The sequence below is a fragment of the Culex pipiens genome, chromosome 3 (assembly GCF_016801865.2).
Source record: "Culex pipiens pallens isolate TS chromosome 3, TS_CPP_V2, whole genome shotgun sequence".
NCBI lineage: Eukaryota > Metazoa > Arthropoda > Insecta > Diptera > Culicidae > Culex > Culex pipiens.
This window is the reverse complement of record NC_068939.1, coordinates 153,709,420-153,729,245: the sequence shown is the minus strand read 5'-3', so window position 1 is coordinate 153,729,245 and position 19,826 is coordinate 153,709,420. Positions and strand designations below refer to the sequence as shown.

The 19,826-nt window shown below is 39.4% G+C and overlaps 1 protein-coding gene across 2 annotated transcripts in view; it reads right to left on the bottom strand.

Annotated features, from left to right (window-relative positions):
• Positions 1-2,295: 2,295 nt before the first annotated feature.
• LOC120416964 (zinc finger CCCH domain-containing protein 13) overlaps positions 2,296-19,826 on the bottom strand; it is a 226,185-nt gene continuing 208,654 nt past the window's right edge. For both annotated transcript variants that reach the window (XM_039578883.2, XM_052711242.1), the window contains 5 exons: positions 9,228-9,289; positions 8,054-8,973; positions 7,615-7,996; positions 7,400-7,554; positions 2,296-6,253 (listed from right to left, as the gene is read on the bottom strand). In XM_039578883.2, coding sequence (XP_039434817.1) covers positions 4,429-6,253; positions 7,400-7,554; positions 7,615-7,996; positions 8,054-8,973; positions 9,228-9,289 — 3,344 coding nt within the window. In that variant the 3' untranslated portion in view covers positions 2,296-4,428. The remainder of the gene's footprint in view (positions 6,254-7,399; positions 7,555-7,614; positions 7,997-8,053; positions 8,974-9,227; positions 9,290-19,826) is intronic.

Here is a 19,826-nt window from a genome sequence, read left to right as displayed (position 1 = left end):
TCCTCGCATTCATGTTGTATTTTAGGTGGTATTTACAAATAAATTTAAGAGGCAGTATTTGTAAATTCTGCTCGGTTTGTTCTAGAGGTCGTATCGAGGTGCTCCGATTTGGATCAAACTTTCAGGGTTTGTTTGTCTATACATGAGATGAACTCATGCCAAATATGAGCCCTCTACGACAAAGGGAAGTGGGTTAAAACGGGCATTGAAGTTTGAGGCACAAAACACATGAAAAATCTTAAAATTGTTCGCATTTCCGTAAAACTTCATCGATTCCAGTTCTCTTAGATGCATTCGAATGGTCTTTTAAAGCCCTTCAAAATGTGCTATAGACATCCAGGATTGGTTTGACTTTTTCTCATAGCTTTTGCAGATTACTGTTAAAAATTGATTTTTTTAAAACCTTAATAACTTTTTGCAACAGCCTCCAACACCCATACTCCCATAGGTCAAAAGTTAGGGAATTTCATGGACTATAAGCCTACGGTAATAACTTTTTGGCCAATCGCAGTTTTTCTCATAGTTTTTCGATTTTTCTAGATCAAACATTTTACAACGGTGATTTTTGCCCTGTAGGCCAAGAAGACGGCACTTTTTGAACTCAATTTTGTCATATTCGGAATCCACGGACAATTTCACGTAAGTTAGAAGTATTGGAGTTATAATTTTGATTTAAAAAATAATTAAATGAAACATTTTTGAAAAAAGAAATAGATCTTGTTAACCCTATGATCAATACGTCAAATGCTGTATCAAGTAGGCGAAAACTTGTTTTACCCCTAATCCGACAAAATGCTAAATAATATTTTAATTAATTCTAAATGGCATTTTTTTTCAATCAAATTCAAAATTCCAAAACCTCAATCTAATGTAAAATTTTCTGAGGATTCCGAATATGTCAAAATTGAGACCAAAAAGTGCCGAAAAATCGAAAAACTATGAGAAAAACTGCGATTGGCCAAAAAGTTATTACCGTAGGCTTATAGTCCATGAAATTCCCTAACTTTTGACCTATGGGAGTATGGGTGTTGGAGGCTGTTACAAAATGTTATAAAGGATTTAAAAAAATCAATTTTTAACAGTAATTTGCAAAAGCTATGAGAAAAAGTCAAACCAATCCTGGATGTCTATAGCACATTTTGAAGGGCTTCAAAAGACCATTCGAATGCATCTAAGAGAACTGGAATCGATGAAGTTTTACGGAAATGCGAGCAATTTTAAGATTTTTCATGTGTTTTGGACCTCAAACTTCAATGCCCGTTTTACCCCACTTCCCTTTGTCGTAGAGGGCTCATATTTGGCAGTTCATCTCATGTATAGACAAACAAACCCTGAAAATTTCATCCAAATCGGAGCACCTCGATACGACCTGTTTCACATCGGTGAAAAACTCGCTCTTAAGAGCTTTTTTTAAATTTTTTTTTTTCATTTGTTTTTTTTTTAATTATTGATTTTACTTGAACAGCAATTTTCAATTGTTTTTTAACCAACTCTTCAAAATAAAGGTGAAAAGTCTCATGAGTTATATCTTTCAGTAAAAAGTTCGTGTAAATCTTTGTCGAGACAAAATGATGCAGCAACATAATTAATACAGATTTTTTCCAGAAGAGACGCAGACACTGCTTAAGCGATGTGGCAACCGGGCGATACGCATGCAAAGGGGTGTGGCTGCCAATCCCCCGCGTAGTCAAAAAGTCAAAAAAAAGCAAAAAGACCCAGCCTTTGAGGTTATGCAAAAATCACCCTTTTTTGTAGCTAAAAAAAAACTTTTTCTTGGCATAACTTTAAAGGTACTTCACTAAACAGAATAAAATTTAATAGGGTATTAGGGGACCCCAAAACGAACAGAATAAGGTGGATCCGGCCAAAATCGGTACAGCCAGTTCTGAGATAATCGTGTGGAAAAAAATCATGTCTACACACATCCCCACAGACATTTGTTCAGAATTTGATTCTGAGTCGATAGGTATACGTGAAGGTATATCTGGGAGTCGTATTTAAGAAGTTCATTTTTCGAGTGATTTTATAGCCGTTTCAAATGTAAGCTACATTTTTGAATCTTTAAGCTATTTTCCCTTGAAAGCCCGCTTAATAACCTTTCATTTGCGTTTAAGAGAGCTGAAATATGGGTCTTATTATTTCGGACAAGGAAAACCCACACCAATTTTGGGCCCAATCGGGCAACTTATTTTTGCTGTTTTCGTGGGGAATTGCTGATATATTTGCCATTTTATTTACATAAATCATCCGGTATAAAAATAAAACAATGTACTCATGAAATAAAACACAAACTGCTTTGGGGGTAAAATAACTTTATTTCCAATATCGGTTAATTACAATCAATATTCGTTGTACAAATCATACATAAATTATGTGGTAGAAACAAATCAACTCTATAGGGAAATCTAAAATCTACTGTAAAACAAAGAATGAAAAGAAAAACACTCAAATTTACAAAGCAACAAAATGATAAACTGTAATGGGTTAAAACTATGCTAACTTTTTCTTAAACTAAACTTTCTTAACCGCTAAATTATAACTGTAAACCAACGATTTTACCTTCTCGCGTTAAACGAAAAAATACAAAACGAAACTCAAAACGTGAAATCTCTTCCTCTTGTGTCCGGGTGGTAAGTTGGTGTTAAGTGGTGTTGGTAAGCTCGCGATCCACGGTTGCCTACCCGTAGGCGTTTCGACAATGCGTTCGATTCTCTCTTCTTTATTGGCACATTAGTTCGTGTTTATAACAGGTTCCATCCTCACGTGGTTTAAAAGTAAAGTTTCTGTCCCTAGAAAATAATACTCGAAAATACTCTGCTCTTACGCTAGTGGTTTCTCACTTATGTTGGTAATGGTAAAACTAGAACACGGCGTTCATACGATTTTTTGGGGGGCTACCCGTTCGAAAGGCGTTACAGATATTGACTAACATGAGTTGTAACTTAAGCCTAAAGTGGGAAAGATAAAATCAAAATGATGAGAAGTAAAGAGTTAGCAATAGAAGTCCGTAACCGAAAAGAAGTCATAATTTGCCTAAACTTTATAATGGTTGATAATTTCCGTAACAATAATAAAACTAGAATCTACTCTTTTTTCTACAAAAACAGTATGTGAGCACCAAACTTCGCTAGTCGATTCGGAATCGATCCTTTTCAAAAATGGAGTTTAAGTGTAAAGGGCAAACAAAAGAGGTGTAAATAAAGTCTCTAAAAACAAACTCAACGGTAATTGTAACAATAAGGTTTAGTCGCTTACAGCTAGAAAACTTAAAAAGAGAATCATACACAATAAACCTAACCTAAATGTTGTGTAAAAATTGAGCGCATTAAAGTTCATATCGGGGTTGTCAGGGTTGTTGAGTTGGGTTGGAGTTGCTGGTTTGCACTTTTCTGCAGGGTCACCGATTCGATTGCTTCCGGCTGTTTAACGTGTCTCAGATGTGTGTGTGTCTCTTGTCTGTGTCGACACTTTAGTGTGACTGCTTCGTGACCTTCTATGAATTACATTTACACTCAGTTGCGTTTGAAAGTCGAATTAAAGTTTCGCTTAAAAGTCATAAAATTTCTTTGAAAATAAATAAATCTCTTTGAATAACGTTGATCAACAATTCAACGGTCAATTCGAACGATTGGAAACTCACCACGGAATGTTTATATTCACCACTGCCGTTCACAACTAGATGGCTATAGTGAGAGTTGATCGATGGATTTTAATTAAAATCAAGCTTCCCATGCGCCCGTGCCAACGCACACCGCGGGTTTGGTTTTCTAGCTTCGGTACGTGCCTGAACCCATTTTTGTATTGGTATCTTGGTACATCGTACCAGCGCACCACGACACTCTCGGCTCGCCCCATCGGTTTTGTGTCTGGCACTCACCCATGGCATGAACACAGCGTGCCGTGGTACGTGTCGTGGTATTGAACCCGTTTTGTACCGCCAGCGCGTACCACGGCACGTACCTCGGCTCGTGACGAGTGAAGCACCTTGGCTCATATACCGGGTTCATGCCATGGGTGAGTGCCAGACACAAAACCGACGTGGCAAACCGAGAGTGTCGTGGTGCGCTGGTACGATGAACCAAAATACCCTCGGTTCGTGTGAGTCGGGTACGGGTGTAAACCGAACAAAGCAGGCGCAAAGCAAACCCGAGGTACAGTTGAACCGCGTGTACCGCACGGTGCAGGGAAGCTTGATTAAAATTGACTTCAAAACAAAGAATTTCTGGCTTTTTACCAAAACTTTAATTCAGCTCTTCCACGCAACCTAGCGCTCAAACGGATCCGTTACGCGACTGTTGTAGAAAAGCTCCTGGAAATACTATTGCAAGCTGATTAAACTCAATCTTTACGCCAGCGATAAAGATTGACTAACCTTAGGGGACGGGGTTTTATGGTGTCGATGATGGTGTACGTGGGTGCTGATCATCCCTACTTCTGACTCTGCATCGTGGACCCCTCGGCGCCCCACAGGTCGTACCACGGCCCGTACGCCTTCCCGTCCGATGCCGTCGACTTGGTTGACTTGCGCTTCTGGTTGCCGTTGTTGGTCACCTTGGCGCTGATGCGCGACTCCTGCTCCGACTCGTACTTGTCCATGTGCATCGCGCCGGTGCTGTTCGCTTTGGACAGCTTGGAGCGGCGGGTGTCCCGCGGCGGTTCGTCCATCATTTCGTCCTCCAGCATCATCATGGCTTCGTCGTCGTCGACGGCGGTGCCACGGAACGTCGAGAAGGTCATTTTTTCCTCTTGCTTGGGGGTGTTTTCCATGCGGTTGTTGGAGGACTCGCCGTTGGACTTGCGAGCTTCGGAGCGGCTCTTGTCTCCTCGATTTTTCCTCATCATCATGTCGGCGGCGGAAACAAGGTGATCGTCCACCACGATGCAGTCATACGCGTCGGAGCTGGACGAGTTGCGCTCGGTGTCGGTACCGCTGGAGTAGTACTGCTTGAGGATCTCCTTTCGGCGTACCGTCTTCATCAGCATCATGTCGTCGTCCATCATGCCATCGTCGTCGTAGAAGCTCGTGTCCTGGATCATGATCGAGTCGCTCGGGATGATCGCAAAGTCGTCAAAGTGCTGATCCTGGTAGTACTTGTTCAGCGCATCGTTGTTCCGGTTCTTGCTGCTTTCCCGCTCGCTGGTACGGTACTTGTCCTTGCCCTTCACCTGCTGTTGCATCGACTCTCCGTAGATCTGCTCCTCCTGCTCCAACCTGTTGACGTAGCTGTTTCGGTTGTTGTTGCTATCCTGTTGCTGCTGCTGTTGCTGCTTGCTTGACTTGGACGGCTTGCGGTCGGACTCTTCGTGGCGGCGATCACGCTCGTGACGGTCTTGCCTGTCCTGGCGATCGTGTCTGTCCATTCGCTCCGCTCGATCTTGTCTGTCTTGTCGCTCGTGCCGCTCCTGACGCTCCTGCCGATCCTGTCGCTCGTGTCTATCCTGGCGATCTTGTCTCTCCATCCGTTCCTGGCGTTCCTGCCTCGGCTGACTAACCTTCTTCTGCTGCTGCTGCTGCTGCATCTCGTCCAGCTTGGAAATCCGCTTGTCAATGTCCGACTTCGTGATCGGGAACTTTTCCTGCTCCGGCATCATCGCAATGCTGTGCGGTCTCTCGCGGTGCTCCCGCTCTGCCCTGTCGTGATCCCGCTCTCGCTCCCTCTCCCGATTCCTCATCAGCGTTCCGCTCTCCATCGCACCCATCTGTCTCATCTGCTGCTCCTTCTTCCGAGCAGCCGCTTCCTCCGCCTCCTTCACCGCGATCATCTCCTTCTGCTTCTGCTTCTCGATCTGCTCCTTCTTGCGCATGTTCCGCTTCAGCGTCGCTTCCTTCTTCTCCATTTCGCGCTTCTCCCGACCGGTAGGAATGATGTCGTTGTGCTTCCACATGGCCATCCCCTCCAGAATATGATCCTGCGACTTGGAGAACTTCCAGAACGACTTGGTGCGCTTGATCTTCTGCGAATCGCTCTGATTCGGACCACCGTTCGGGTGACCCTCGGACATTCGCGTCCGCGACCGGTACCCGTACTCCAGCGTTCCCGCGTTGCTGTCCGCGATGTTGCCGAAGCTGTTCGCCTGGCGCATGTGCTGACGGCGTGGTGGAACGATCGTGCCGTAGATGTCGTCGTCGTCGTCGGGCATCATGGACGGATCGCCGCCGCCGCCGCCGCGGCTGTTGTAACGGTACCGATGGTCGCTCAAGTCACGTTCGTTGGAGCGCGGCGACGAGAGGTTCTTCTCCGAGCGGGACGATCTTTGGTGAGGGGGAAAAAGTTGGAAACGATCAGTTGGGGAAAAGCTTGAGATTGTGTAAAACTAACCTTTCCCATTTGTTAGTGCGTTTTTGAAGCCGATTAGTGATCTGCAGCAATTATTAGTTTATGGTTAGTATTTTAGTAAGGCGGTTTCAAAAATACCCAAAAAGCTCCTGCTCCAGAACTGTCCAGTTACAATTAGGCGAGTGAAGCCTATGATTGGCAATAAGGCTGACAACAGATGTTAGTAGCTTGGTTAGCACTGAGTGCCAGTGGACTTTTGTTTGAGTATAAAAAAAAACACCATTTCGTCGTGATCTTGATGACGTTCGTGCACTTTGGGCCAAATTGAGTTAAAAAGTCATGTTATTCCTATAAATTATTCCTCTTAATCATTACAGATATCTGATTTTAATTCTCAGATATTCAACAAAACTAAAAAAAACCTATGCAATGTTGACTCTCTTAATACCTAGAATTTTATTTGAAATGGCTGTATGAGCATCGGAAATCCCGAAACCATTTAAAAAATAGATATGAAAATAGTTCGAATTTGATCGTGCTATTTTGACACATCCTCCAAGTGCGACAAATTGTCCAACGGAATTTAAGTCAAAGGCATTATGTCACACGTGCATGGTCGACAAATGTTTACATTTTTGAGTGTCACTCGGGACTCCTGCGACCAAATTCAACAAAATTTCGAGAAAATGTACAGAAACGTCATCCAAACATAACTGGTTTGTGTTTGATTATATTGTTTACAATACGTTTTTCGTGAGATGCCTAAAAGTGACAAACGTGAAAATAGCACAATCATTTCGAAGTACACTCAACCCCCGATGGTTGGTCACTTTTTCGTTTGACACTTTTTAATTTGTACTCCGTTGGTTTGACACTGTTTGACACGCTCACGCACACTATCAAAACAAACGTTTGGTAGTATGTATAAACTCCGTGTAAAAGAGGTGTCAAACTTAAAAGTGACCCCGTTCGTTTGATAACTATAACTTGTCAGTCGTTTAGGTGTTAACATCGATGGTCCGTGCAATAGCTGATTGTTCCCAATCACCAGAAATGTTTGAACAAAGCATGAAAAAACTCCACCAAAGAGTAAAATGCAAACAACAGTCAATCCCACTTACCTTATCGGCACCCGATTGACGGTTTCCTCGTCCGAGTACATCTCCACCTCCGGCTGGGGCTGCGGCTCGTTCGAGAAGCCGCTGTCGTTGCTGCTGTGCAGCGAGGCACTGGCGATTCCGTTGCGGGACGCTTTCGACGGCTTGCTGGCCGACTGCTGAAAAACGGACAAATGTAACCAGATTCTGCAATGGATTTCTAGAGCAGGCGTTCTTACCGGCTTGTTAAAGTTGATCGTAGCGGACGGAGTCTTGCGCTTCTCGACCATCGGCGCTCCGCCGGACGAGGAGAAGCTGTTGGACTGGGGGATGCCCTGGGGCTTACTGTAGTTTGGCACGACCGGGGTGGGGACGGGGGCCGGGAGCTGTGGTGGTGGGCCCGGCTTGGGTGGCTTTTCTCCGCGCGACAGTCGGCGGAACTGCTTGGACTGGCGGTACTGGATGGTGTCGCCGAACATGCGCGTCGGGGAGACCTCCTCTGGGGGGTACGAGTTGGCACTTTTGGACATGTTGTCGTCTACCAGGGTGGACTCGAGCGATGAGTCGGGCGTGTTGTCAACTTCGATTTCACTGGGCGGCGCCTTGACCCATTCGCTGATGCTACAAGTAGGAAGGTTAGTGAGGGGAAATATTTTATGGTTATGTAATGATACCGACCTCTCTTTGTCGTTATCGCGTTCATTCTCGGCGTACGCAATCGGGAACCAGCCAAACTTCTGCGTTCGCAGATTCTCACCAAACTGCCAACCCTTGGCACGGTCCCCAACCAGCGCGATCCGGTCGCCTTCCAGGAAGCTCAGCTGATTCTCCCCGGATGACAAGTACGCGTACAAGGCCTTAACCGTCGGGCGTTCCCACTGGCTAGTGTCCGAGCTCTTCAGCGTGGCACTCATCATGTGTCCTCCCGGGACGCCAACCCCGACGAGGGTGCTAACGCTGGTGGCACTGCTGTTGTTCAGGTTGAACTCCGACTTGGCACGAGGCATCTGCATCATCGAGCTGTTCACCACATCGCCCAGCGATCGCATGTCCAGACAGGAAGCGTCGATCGACCGGGTCTTGCGGAGTTGCGACGCAATCGACTGCGCATCGTCGTCATCGTCTTCCATATCCTTCAGCTGTTTAGTTATGAACATGTTCTCAACGTTCGGTGGCAAAAATTCCCTCGTAGCGGCAACGTCGTTCCAGTTTTCCAGTGACTTTTCGATGATCAGATGTCCCGAGTGGTGGTACGCCATCCAGTGTTTCGCCAGCGAGCACTGCCGCTCCAGCACAAACCCGTACCGGCGCCGCTCCTGCGTCATCGCGTTCTTCAAGCTGTACTCGCAGAACTGGTCCAGCTTGTGCTTCTCCTCCTCGAACGTCTGGATGCTCTTGATCTCCTTCTCGGCGTCCTTGGCCGAACTCTTGGAGTTCTTCTTGCGGTACTTCTTCATCGTGGTCGCCGCCTTGCTGTAACCGTCCGAGCGAAGCTTGTGCTGCTGCAGAAACTTCTTCTGCTCGAACTGCACCACCTTGGTGTCCTTCTCCAGGTTTGTCTCCAGCGGCACCAGCAGGTCCACGTAGAACGCTTTAAGCTGTGTTAGGGTGGATAAAAAACAAAATTTCAACAACTTTCTCTCAAACCCTTAATTTGCACAATGTGTGTTGTTCCGCGTCTCCCCCACCCCAGCCCAAACGATAATTTATGATCAACGCGTTGACCACAAGCAACGCAAAAATAATAGCCTGGACTCGTGTGCACAAATCGATAACAGTTCAACTAGGGCTTGGAGTAAAAACACAAATCATACACCCGGGGAGCTTGTTCACTATACTGTAGGTCTCTTACAATGTTCATGTGCTGGTCCTGGATCTCTTTGTAGACTCCGACGATGTTCATCAGGGCGGAACCTGGATTTGATAAGGGAGAGAGACAGAGAGATGGAGAAAGCAGAAATTAGTGGTTGGTGGTGGTCGGCTTTGGTTGGGGAAATAAATTAAAATTAGATGAGTGGTTGTTGGGAATGTATGCGAAAACTGAAGTAAGGGAAATTGCAAAATGCTGTACTTGTTTTTCCACCAGATTTGCATTTCCTAATTTAATTTAATCAATATGGATATTTGCTTTCACTAAACCATAGGACAAAATTCCATTCAATTCGTTTAAATCTATTGTTTTGATTGTTAGAGAAAATATACCATTCTAGAATGTTTAAACGTTGAGTAGCGTGGTTCACGTTTCTATGAAAAAGACAAAAGTTGTTATTTTGTCTTGCATCAACCGGAATTTCGTTCTTTTATGTCCCCAGAAGCACTCCTGAAAATTTGAGCCCATTTGGTAAGGTCTAGGAGCTCCAGTTTTAATTTGAAATTTATATGGGATTTTGATTTATTTTCCATGGGAAACTATCTTTTTTTACATTTTATTAGGAATTTTTTTTTTATAAATCGATGAAATGACTTGATTCTTATAGTAGGAGATAGGTTTTGAACTGGGGAACAACTTTGTAGAACATACCAACAAGCTAGGAAGTGACCCTTTAAAGATACAGATACTTTTAGATGGTGGCTTTTGAAGGGGCCAGCCACCATCTAAAAGTATCTGTTTCTTTAAAGGGTCACTTCCTAGCTTGTTGGTATGTTCTACAAAGTTGTTCCCCAGTTCAAAACCTATCTCCTACTATAAGAATCAAGTCATTTCATCGATTTATAAAAAAAATTCCTAATACAATGTAAAAAAAGATAGTTTCCCATGGAAAATAAATCAAAATCCCATATAAATTTCAAATTAAAACTGGAGCTCCTAGACCTTACCAAATGGGCTCAAATTTTCAGGAGTGCTTCTGGGGACATAAAAGAACGAAATTCCGGTTGATGCAAGACAAAATAACAACTTTTGTCTTTTTCATAGAAACGTGAACCACGCTAACGTTGAGCCTCCTTACATGACATTTGCCAACTCTAGAGACTTGTCTTTTTTATATCTTTGCCTTATTTCTTCGCGTTTATTATTGTAAAAATAGTTCTGAGAAACAGGATAAAAAAACTAAGCTATAATGTAAATTTTCATTGAAAAATCATGTACAATTGCTTGTTTACAAAAATTAAATCATTTAATTTATGAGATAAAAAAATGTTCACTGAAATAAATAAAAACATTTGATTCTTAAATCATTTTTTTTTATTTTGTAATAAGTTTTTGAAAATCGTCTTTGAAAAAAAATTGAAGAAAAGCCAGGGTTATCTTTAAAAGTGTTTTATATAGCTGAATAAAATTCTTTAAAATTTAGCCGATCGGATAACAAATGAGGTTCATCAAATGTCACTTGATAAGCTGACGATTTTTCAACAAAAATTATCTCAAAGTTTTTCAAATTATTTTAAAGTAAGGCACTGTTGAAATATTTTTTTGCAACAAATGTTCATAATTTAACTCAAAACTTAAAATAACTTTTAAAGTTATTTTTTTGTATTGCATTTCTGATGAAAAAATGAAGCACTAATTGTAGTTTATGCAACAAGTTGCAAAAAGAAGATTTTTTCTGCACGAGTCGTACATTTTGCTGAAAACATCAAGTTTTGCAACGAGTTCCATGCAACATTTTTTGCAATTCCGAAAAACACCATTTGGAAGGAATTGTTTGTCAAATGTACTTGTGTTTAGTCAATCCACCACCTAAATTAAAATGATGTTGAAAAGTATTACTTTTCGAAACAAGTGCTGAAAAGTTCAACTTTTCAGCATTTTTTTTGAAAAGTGTTTCTATTCGAGTCTTGCATTTTTTGTAAAGAAAAGTAGGCCGTTTCGTCGTTCTAGAATGACAGAAAAAGTAAACAGTTTCAAGACGGAATTGCAAAAAAAAAAAAACAATTTAACAAAGAACTGTCTTTTTTTTCGAAAACATAGATCCAAATTTTTTTTCTCAAAATTTATTTCCTCTAAAAGAGCACTCAGCTAGCGAAATCTAAACTTAGAAATATTTACCGTCCCTGTAAAGGCTTACGAATTGATCTAAGATGAAAAGGTTTTCAATTCTCTGAATTGCAAATGTAACATCCTGGAGCAGAACTGTTAAATTCTAATAAAACACTAATTGAATTGAATTGATTTTCGAAGAAGTTATCTTAATTTTTTGTAAAAATGTAAAATTTTAAAGAAAACTAATGTTTTGAGAAAAAAAAACTATAATAAATTAATCGCTGATTTCAATTATATTTTTTTTTGCAATTCCGTCGTGAAACTACTTACTTTTCCTGTCATTCTTGAACGACGAAATAGCCTACTTTTCTGTACCAAAAATAACAGAATCGAATAGCAACACTTTTCTAAATAAATGCTGAAAAGTAACACTTTTCAGCACTGAAATGGGTGCTGAAAAGTTGAACTTTTCAGCACTTGTTTCGAAAAGTAACACTTTTCAACATTTTTTTGATCCAAACGATTTATTGACAAAATACATGAAAATTTGACATACAATTTCACTCGATGGATGTTTTTCGGAATTGCAAAAAATTTTGTATGGAACTCGTTGCAAAACTTGATTTTTTCAGCACTCTTCGTATTTATCCAACTCGGTGAACCTCGTTGGATAAATGTACGACTCGTGCTGAAAAAATCCTCTTTTTGCAACTTGTTGCATAAACTACTATTTATTAACTCTTCAACAGTTATTTTATTTGAAGAAAGTGGAATCTCCAAAAGAATCCCAATTCCAACTGCTTTTATTTCTTCATGTACTTCACAATTGTTCTCAAGTTTAAATGTCTAAGTAGATTAAACCATACCCCCGAATCCCAACAAATGGGACTTGCTCAACATCTTCCGTTTTTGTTGTTTATGTTGATTTTAATGCTTCTCAAGAAGGGAATCGCTTCATCCGGAAAACCCGGCCCATAATGTTTGGGTCTAAAATTAAATTCACAACGAAAACTGAGAGCCGCGTTGAGAGCCGGGACTGGAGCTTTCGTATTTTTGGACCTGCCTGAGGGGCTTCCTTGATGGGTGCTGCTGGTGGAAAATGGCTTGTTCTTTGGATTAAGAAAGGAAAATGTTGAGCCACTTCAAGATGAAGTCTAGTTTGCAAAGCTTTCAGGATGGGAAGTTTTTTTTTTGTTGGCTTGGAGGATGAACACGATGTCATAATCGCTCTAATTAATCCGGAAATCCTGTTTTCATTCAGTTTGTTTTGTGGTTTTTTAAAAGAACTGGAAAAATTCAACGACTTTATGTTCTAGGAATGTGAAGTTTGAATTTGCCTTAAAGTCGCTGTAAATTTTATCACTAAAGATAATAAACAGCAATCGACAATAAACTGCCCCCAATCCCCCATCAAATGGACTCAGCCGAAAGCAAATTAATTTCTTCTCCATTCAAACATAAAATCTGAGTACGGGAGACATCGTTATCGAAAGGGACCAAAAAGCCCCCTTCGAAACCTTTGATAATGGGTGCAATTGAAGCAATAAATTGCGTCCGAATGGCCATTTCTCTGGGCCCCCAGGTCGGAGGACAGGACTGGAAGTCTAACGATTCTGAATATGGAAAAACATAAAAAAAAAAGTTCCAATAAACCCAGTATGAAAATATGCCAACCCGAGTTGGTAAACACTGGGCAGGAGGGACCAACCGGTGTTTGCTTTATGATGGCAGCTTCCATCGTCAATAAATATTTTGAGACCCCCAAAGTTTGGGGGGAGCATGAAATCAAAACAGGAGGAAAATCCTTACTGCACAGTGAGAAAATCTTTGAAAATAGGTAAGCATTTAAAGATAAATATCTTTTTTATAAATAAATCCAATTTCGATTTCAAATTTCGAATTCAACTTTAATCTACAAGATTTATTTCAGTTTTTCAAATAACTTTTCATTGTGCAGCATTGCATCATACTTTCGTCACCCTCCTACCACCCCCTTAAAGGCACGAAGAGTCGAGCGGGTGCGAATGTTTTTACGTTATTAATATTTTTATTTATGAACTGTTGGGGATGAAATAAATAATACTTCAGTCACTTGGATTGAGTTCTGATGGCCCATCCCCTCCCGCAGTGGGCAATGAAAAGTGCAAGTTATTTATGTTGTGATTCCCCCCCCCCCCCCCCGGGGTTCAATTTACGGCTTTTCTGTTTTTTTATCCTGCCAAGGGGGTTTTCACAACAGCCATAATTGGTGTAGTGAGTGGTGGAAATAAGTGTCCATTTATGACACACATTGTAATGGTTGATTTTTTAAAATGGTTTTGGAGGTGTGAGGCAATTAAGTTGTCTTTTCAACTTCTCAACATTAGAACATTTCAACTTTTCAACTTTTCAACTTTTTAACTTTTCAACTTTTCAACTTTTCAACTTTTCAACTTTTCAACTTTTCAACTTGTCAACTTTTCAACTTTTCAACTTTTCAACTTTTCAACTTTTTAACTTTTCAACTTTTCAACTTTTCAACTTTTCAACTTTTCAACCTTTTCAACCTATTAACTGTTCAACTGTTCAACTTTTCAATTTTTCAACTTTTCAACTTTTAAACTTTTCAACTTTTCAACTTTTCAATTTTTCAACTTTTCAACTTTTCAACTTTTCAACTTTTCAACTTTTCAACTTTTCAACTTTTCAACTTTTCAACTTTTCAACTTTTCAACTTTTCAACTTTTCAACTTTTCAACTTTTCAACTTTTCAACTTTTCAACTTTTCAACTTTTCAACTTTTCAACTTTTCAACTTTTCAACTTTTCAACTTTTCAACTTTTCAACTTTTCAACTTTTCAACTTTTCAACTTTTCAACTTTTCAACTTTTCAACTTTTCAACTTTTCAACTTTTCAACTTTTCAACTTTTCAACTTTTCAACTTTTCAACTTTTCAACTTTTCAACTTTTCAACTTTTCAACTTTTCAACTTTTCAACTTTTCAACTTTTCAACTTTTCAACTTTTCAACTTTTCTACTTTTCTACTTTTCAACATTTTAACTTTTCAACTTTTCAACTTTTCAACCTATTGACTGTTCAACTGTTCAACTTTTCAATTTTTCAACTTTTCAACTTTTCAACTTTTCAACTATTCAACTTTTCAACTTTTCAACTTTTCAACTTTTCAACTTTTCTACTTTTCAACTTTTCAACTTTTCAACTTTTCAACTTTTCAACTTTTCAACTTTTCATTTTTCAACTTTTCAACTTTTCAACTTTTCAACCTTTCAATTTTTCAGCTTTTCAATTTTCCAACTTTTCAAATTTTTAACATTTTAACTTTTCAACCTTTCAACTTTTCAACTTTTCAACTTTTCAACTTTTCAACTTTTCAACTTTTCAACTTTTCAACTTTTCAACTTTTCAACTTTTCAACTTTTCAACTTTTCAACTTTTCAACTTTTCAACTTTTCAACTTTTCAACTTTTCAACTTTTCAACTTTTCAACTTTTCAACTTTTCAACTTTTCAACTTTTCAACTTTTCAACTTTTCAACTTTTCAACTTTTCAACTTTTCAACTTTTCAACTTTTCAACTTTTCAACTTTTCAACTTTTCAACTTTTCAACTTTTCAACTTTTCAACTTTTCAACTTTTCAACTTTTCAACTTTTCAACTTTTCAACTTTTCAACTTGTGTGTGTTCTATGTTTTCAATTTGAATCTATCTTTCAGCTATTATTTGTAGTTTGAAGAAGTTTTAAATTGCCATCAAACACACAGCACGATCTCCTTACCTAAACTAAAACATTTACCAAACACAACCTCCCCCCGATTGTCCCGCGTCAAAACAGCAAGCAGCTCACCGCGCTTCGCCTCCCCTGATCAAATATTATTTATAAGAGCTAGCTGGTAATGCTAAAAAGCTCACGCTGCCATTAGGTTCGAGAAGACCTTGACGGCTGCAGGTCTGAGTCATGATTATTAATTTTTAACAAGAAATTAGTTTTAAAAATATGAAGAATATTGATGTATGCTAATGCTAATCTCAAAGTTAATTTTTTGCGATAAAATACCTAATTAAACTGGAAACTGTCGAAATGAATTGCACCTCGATTTCACCAAAGTCTTGCACTCTTTGCATGCACGATGAAATGCAGCGAACGAAAACAGCAAAAACAAAAACATCGAATGACTTTTGGAGGACTCTGTTTCGTTCTGCATGAGCTTGAATTGCACTACGCTGAACAGTTGAGCGATTTTGGTATGCAAAACGTGTTCGAAAGTGGTGGGTGGGTGTTTCGCTTTTTGAGAGAGCGTCGATGTCGTATGCTGAAAAGATTCCCATGAAAAAGAGAACTTTGCGCACACGTTCTTAATTACGTTAGCTGGGTTATGAACTCTCAAGATTATAAAATTTAGGAAAATATAATCAAAAAATAAACATTGAAATTTTATCAACTTATTGAAAACTTTAAAATAAACCAAGTCATCTTTTCAACACACAGATAAGCTGTTATTAAAATGAAACCAACTTGGTCTCAATGGTAGCCTCGTCCTGCGGAAATCTCGTGCCAACCGGAGGGCATTTTGCGCTGCCATTTTAAGCATTAATTGCATGCAACAAAATCACGTTCCCGCTGCCGGTGCTGCCACCGTTGTTGGTTTAAAGCTTAACCATCCAAACTGGTTAAAGTGGCTTTCGCTGTTTATTAATAAAGAGAAAAAAAAACTTTGCATCAGACGGTTCTGTGTAGCTGATATGAGAGGGTTAAGGGGGGGAATGGTATTTACTTTCAAGGAGCCTCACGTGGAGTCCACTAATAACAGGTTCTGGAACCCTTTTTTCTACCCTTTCCGCTGCTGATGCTGCTGCCCATTTCGAGGCAAACTTTCAGGGTGAACCTTAATTTGTGCACCGAGCGGTATAAAACAGGATTAAGCGTAGCACCGAGTGGTCGAGTGCGAGGGCAAGGCTTATCTTGAAAGTCGTGGTTGTAATAACACTTAACAGTTTACGATTGCTGATTGCGGGGACCCCTACCTGGTTGACTGCAATTTTAATATGGGATCAGAGATTGTTTGAACGCTCATTTTTTTTTTTTTTTTGAATCAATTGCATAAATGATTGAAGAGGCATCACTAATTTTCAAATTTTGAATTTTCAAAATTTTAAGTAAAAAGAATCACAAATACTGAAAACACGATTACAGCCAAAAATTTCCAATTATACAAGAATATATTACACATTAATCTTAAATACATCCTTCCCTTTAGGTGGTCGCAAAATTTGCTTTAGTTCAAAATTTAAACACTTGCTAACCAAAGTGATCAAAAATGTTGGATATGAAACATTAAGCATCTGTAACTCTTCAAGTTTGAAACCGATTTCGATGATTCTTGTTGCATTTGAGTTGGAAATAAGTAGAGTTCTGGGGGTTTTTTGAAAAGGTCCAATAAACCAAATTTCCATTTTTATGCTTTTTGGGTGTTTTTGAAACCGCCTTGAGTCAGGGGTATTAAAAACACCCAAAAAGCAAAAACTGAAAATTTGATTTATTGGACCTTTTTAAAAAAAAAAAAACTCCAGAGTTCTTAAACTTAGGGCACATGGGCAATTCTCTGAGAATTAGGACAGTGATCATTTTTGGAAACGGATGAAATCGAGCGTATCTATTATATGATCAAAGAACTATTAAAATATTCCACAATCTGTATCTTGAAAACTCTCGTTAATTCGGATCTCCGGATCAATTACCCATTTTTTATTGGTTGGATTTGTAACACAAAAACATGGGTTACGTAAAATAACCATTACTGAAAAATCACAGTTTGTTGGTCAAAATACATTTGACAGTGTAACCAATTTTGTGAAAAACAGTTTTTTTTTTTGAAAAAATGAATAAAAATAAAATTATTTCGACTATAATTTTTAGATGCAAAATCAAATTTGCAAAAGAAAAGAACTTAATAAATAGATCAGAAAATTTATTCTCAAGGTAAAGATTTAAAACCATTTTAACAGCCTTTTTGTATGGACAGCTGCCAAAATTGTATGGACAAACTATCCAATCCCATTATTCGCTCTACAGCATTGCCATGGCGTTCTCTATTGAGAGATTCCTACTCGAAACTAGGTGGCCGAAGGCTTGATTGTTGAGGCAATCGCAAACCTCTTTTTACACCTAAGCTTCCATCCACCCCGAGATTCGAACTGACGACCTTTGGATTGTTAGTCCAACTGCTCACCAGCGACTCCACCGAGACAGGACCCAGGGAGACGACTCCTACACCTGGACTGAGCTATCGACCTAACCCTTTATGTTAGACCTGGGCCAACATTTACTTCCCCATCCGACGGAAGGCGTGGTCAGACAAATCTCGTCTCGAAAAATGCCACCGGGACCGTCTGGGATCGAACCCAACCCGACTGGGTGAGAGGCAACCACGCTTACCCCTACACCACGGTCCTGGATGTGGACAAACTATAACGCAAAATTAATTCTCGGGTCATAGAATAAGTACACACACACAGTTTCATCCAAATTAAAAATCCAATTTTTTTATTCTTAGTAAAATTGCTAAGGAATATTTCGAGCGAGTTGTGGCGCTATAACCACGGCAAATAGTGTCCAGGGCATTCGTGGAAATACAATGTCCCATCCCAGAGGGTCATGGAGTACCAAACCTTCTTAGCATGGTGCTCCCAACGAATACAACCAAATCTCGGAGCGTATGGTGGTGTGTCCCCACGCTTCTTCCTCCCCTGTCGACTCAGAATTGTGTTGTTGTTCGAACACTTAGTGCTCAAACTCAACCCAATTACGAGTCATCTCTGCGATATGGCTTTACGCAGTAGGCCTGGCCGCTTTAACGCTTGTGATGTTTCAATGCATTCTAATGCAATGGCGCACTACAAATGTTAATAAATGACAAGAAGAGTGCTAGGCGTCATCTAACCTAAGGCACTCTCCAGGATCCCTTCGAAAGATTGGCTGCGCTAGGGTCTGATTAGATTAGATTAGATTAGATTAGTAAAATTGCTAAGGAATATTTCAAACGGGCCAAACATTCAATATTACGCTCATTTGAAATTTTAGTCTTGATTTGAAAAATTTTCGAAAATATTTTTTTCGGGCAGATCGGAAAATTTTACGAATGTTTCATATTTTAACATTGTAAATCGGACCATTAGTTGCTGAGACATGGACATTAGAAAATGGTGGGTTGTTTGGGTGGGACTTAGAAAACATCATTTTTCCTGTTTCTTAACATTTGCATGGCAATATCTCAGCAACTAACGGTCGTATCAACAAAGCTCAATAAAGCAAAATATAGAGAATTTTCTCAGCTTTTCAAAAATATTTTTTTCTTAGGTGGGCAAACATGGGCACTAATTTTAAAAAATGAAAACTATTTTCAAAAAATGGCTATAACTTGGAAACGGTGCACTTTATCAAAAAGTCACTCAAGTCAAGTCAAGTCAAAAACAAAGTTGAAAATTTTTTGCGAATCTGTATTGATTCAAAAAATCATAACTCGGTCAAAGATTTTCTGCCTATTCTGGAAATTTCTGAAAAGTTGGCATTTGATGTCCTCTAAACATTGCTAAAACATACCAAAAAATAAAAAAAGTGTTTTTTTTTGCAAATCAAGTTTTAGTGACAAAAAGTTAAGTAAAAAATCACCAAAATTTTTTTACCGTGTAGCATATCACCTACAACTTTGCCGAAGACACCAAATCGATCAAAAAATTCCTTCAAAAGATACAGTTTTTTGAATTTTTACATATCATTTTTGTATGGACAGCTACCAAATTTGTATGGAAAATTATGTGAACGAACTAATGATGCAAAATGGCTTCTTTGTTCATAGCGAAGGCACCAAAAAGTTTCAGCTGGATTAAGAAATGGGTAATTCTCCGCCAACTCACACAGCAGTTGCCCTGACCCCTCTTCGATTTGCGTGAAACTTTGTCCTAAGGGGTAACTTTTGTCCCTGATCACGAATCCGAGGTCCGTTTTTTGATATCTCGTGACGGAGGGGCGGTACGACCCCTTCCATTTTTGAACATGCGAAAAAAGAGGTGTTTTTCAATAATTTGCAGCCTGAAACGGTGATGAGATAGAAATTTGGTGTCAAAGGGACTTTTATGTAAAATTAGACGCCCGATTTGATGGCGTACTCAGAATTCCGAAAAAACGTATTTTTCATCGAAAAAAACACTAAAAAAGTTTTAAAAATTCTCCCATTTTCCGTTACTCGACTGTAAAAAATTTTGGAACATGTCATTTTATGGGAAATTTAATGTTCTTTTCGAATCTACATTGTCCCAGAAGGGTCATTTTTTCATTTAGAACAAAATTTTTCATTTTAAAATTTCGTGTTTTTTCTAACTTTGCAGGGTTATTTTTTAGAGTGTAACAATGTTCTACAAAGTTGTAGAGCAGACAATTACAAAAATTTTAATATATATACATAAGGGTTTTGCTTATAAACATCACAAGTTATCACGATTTTACGAAAAAAAGTTTTAAAAAAGTTGGTCGT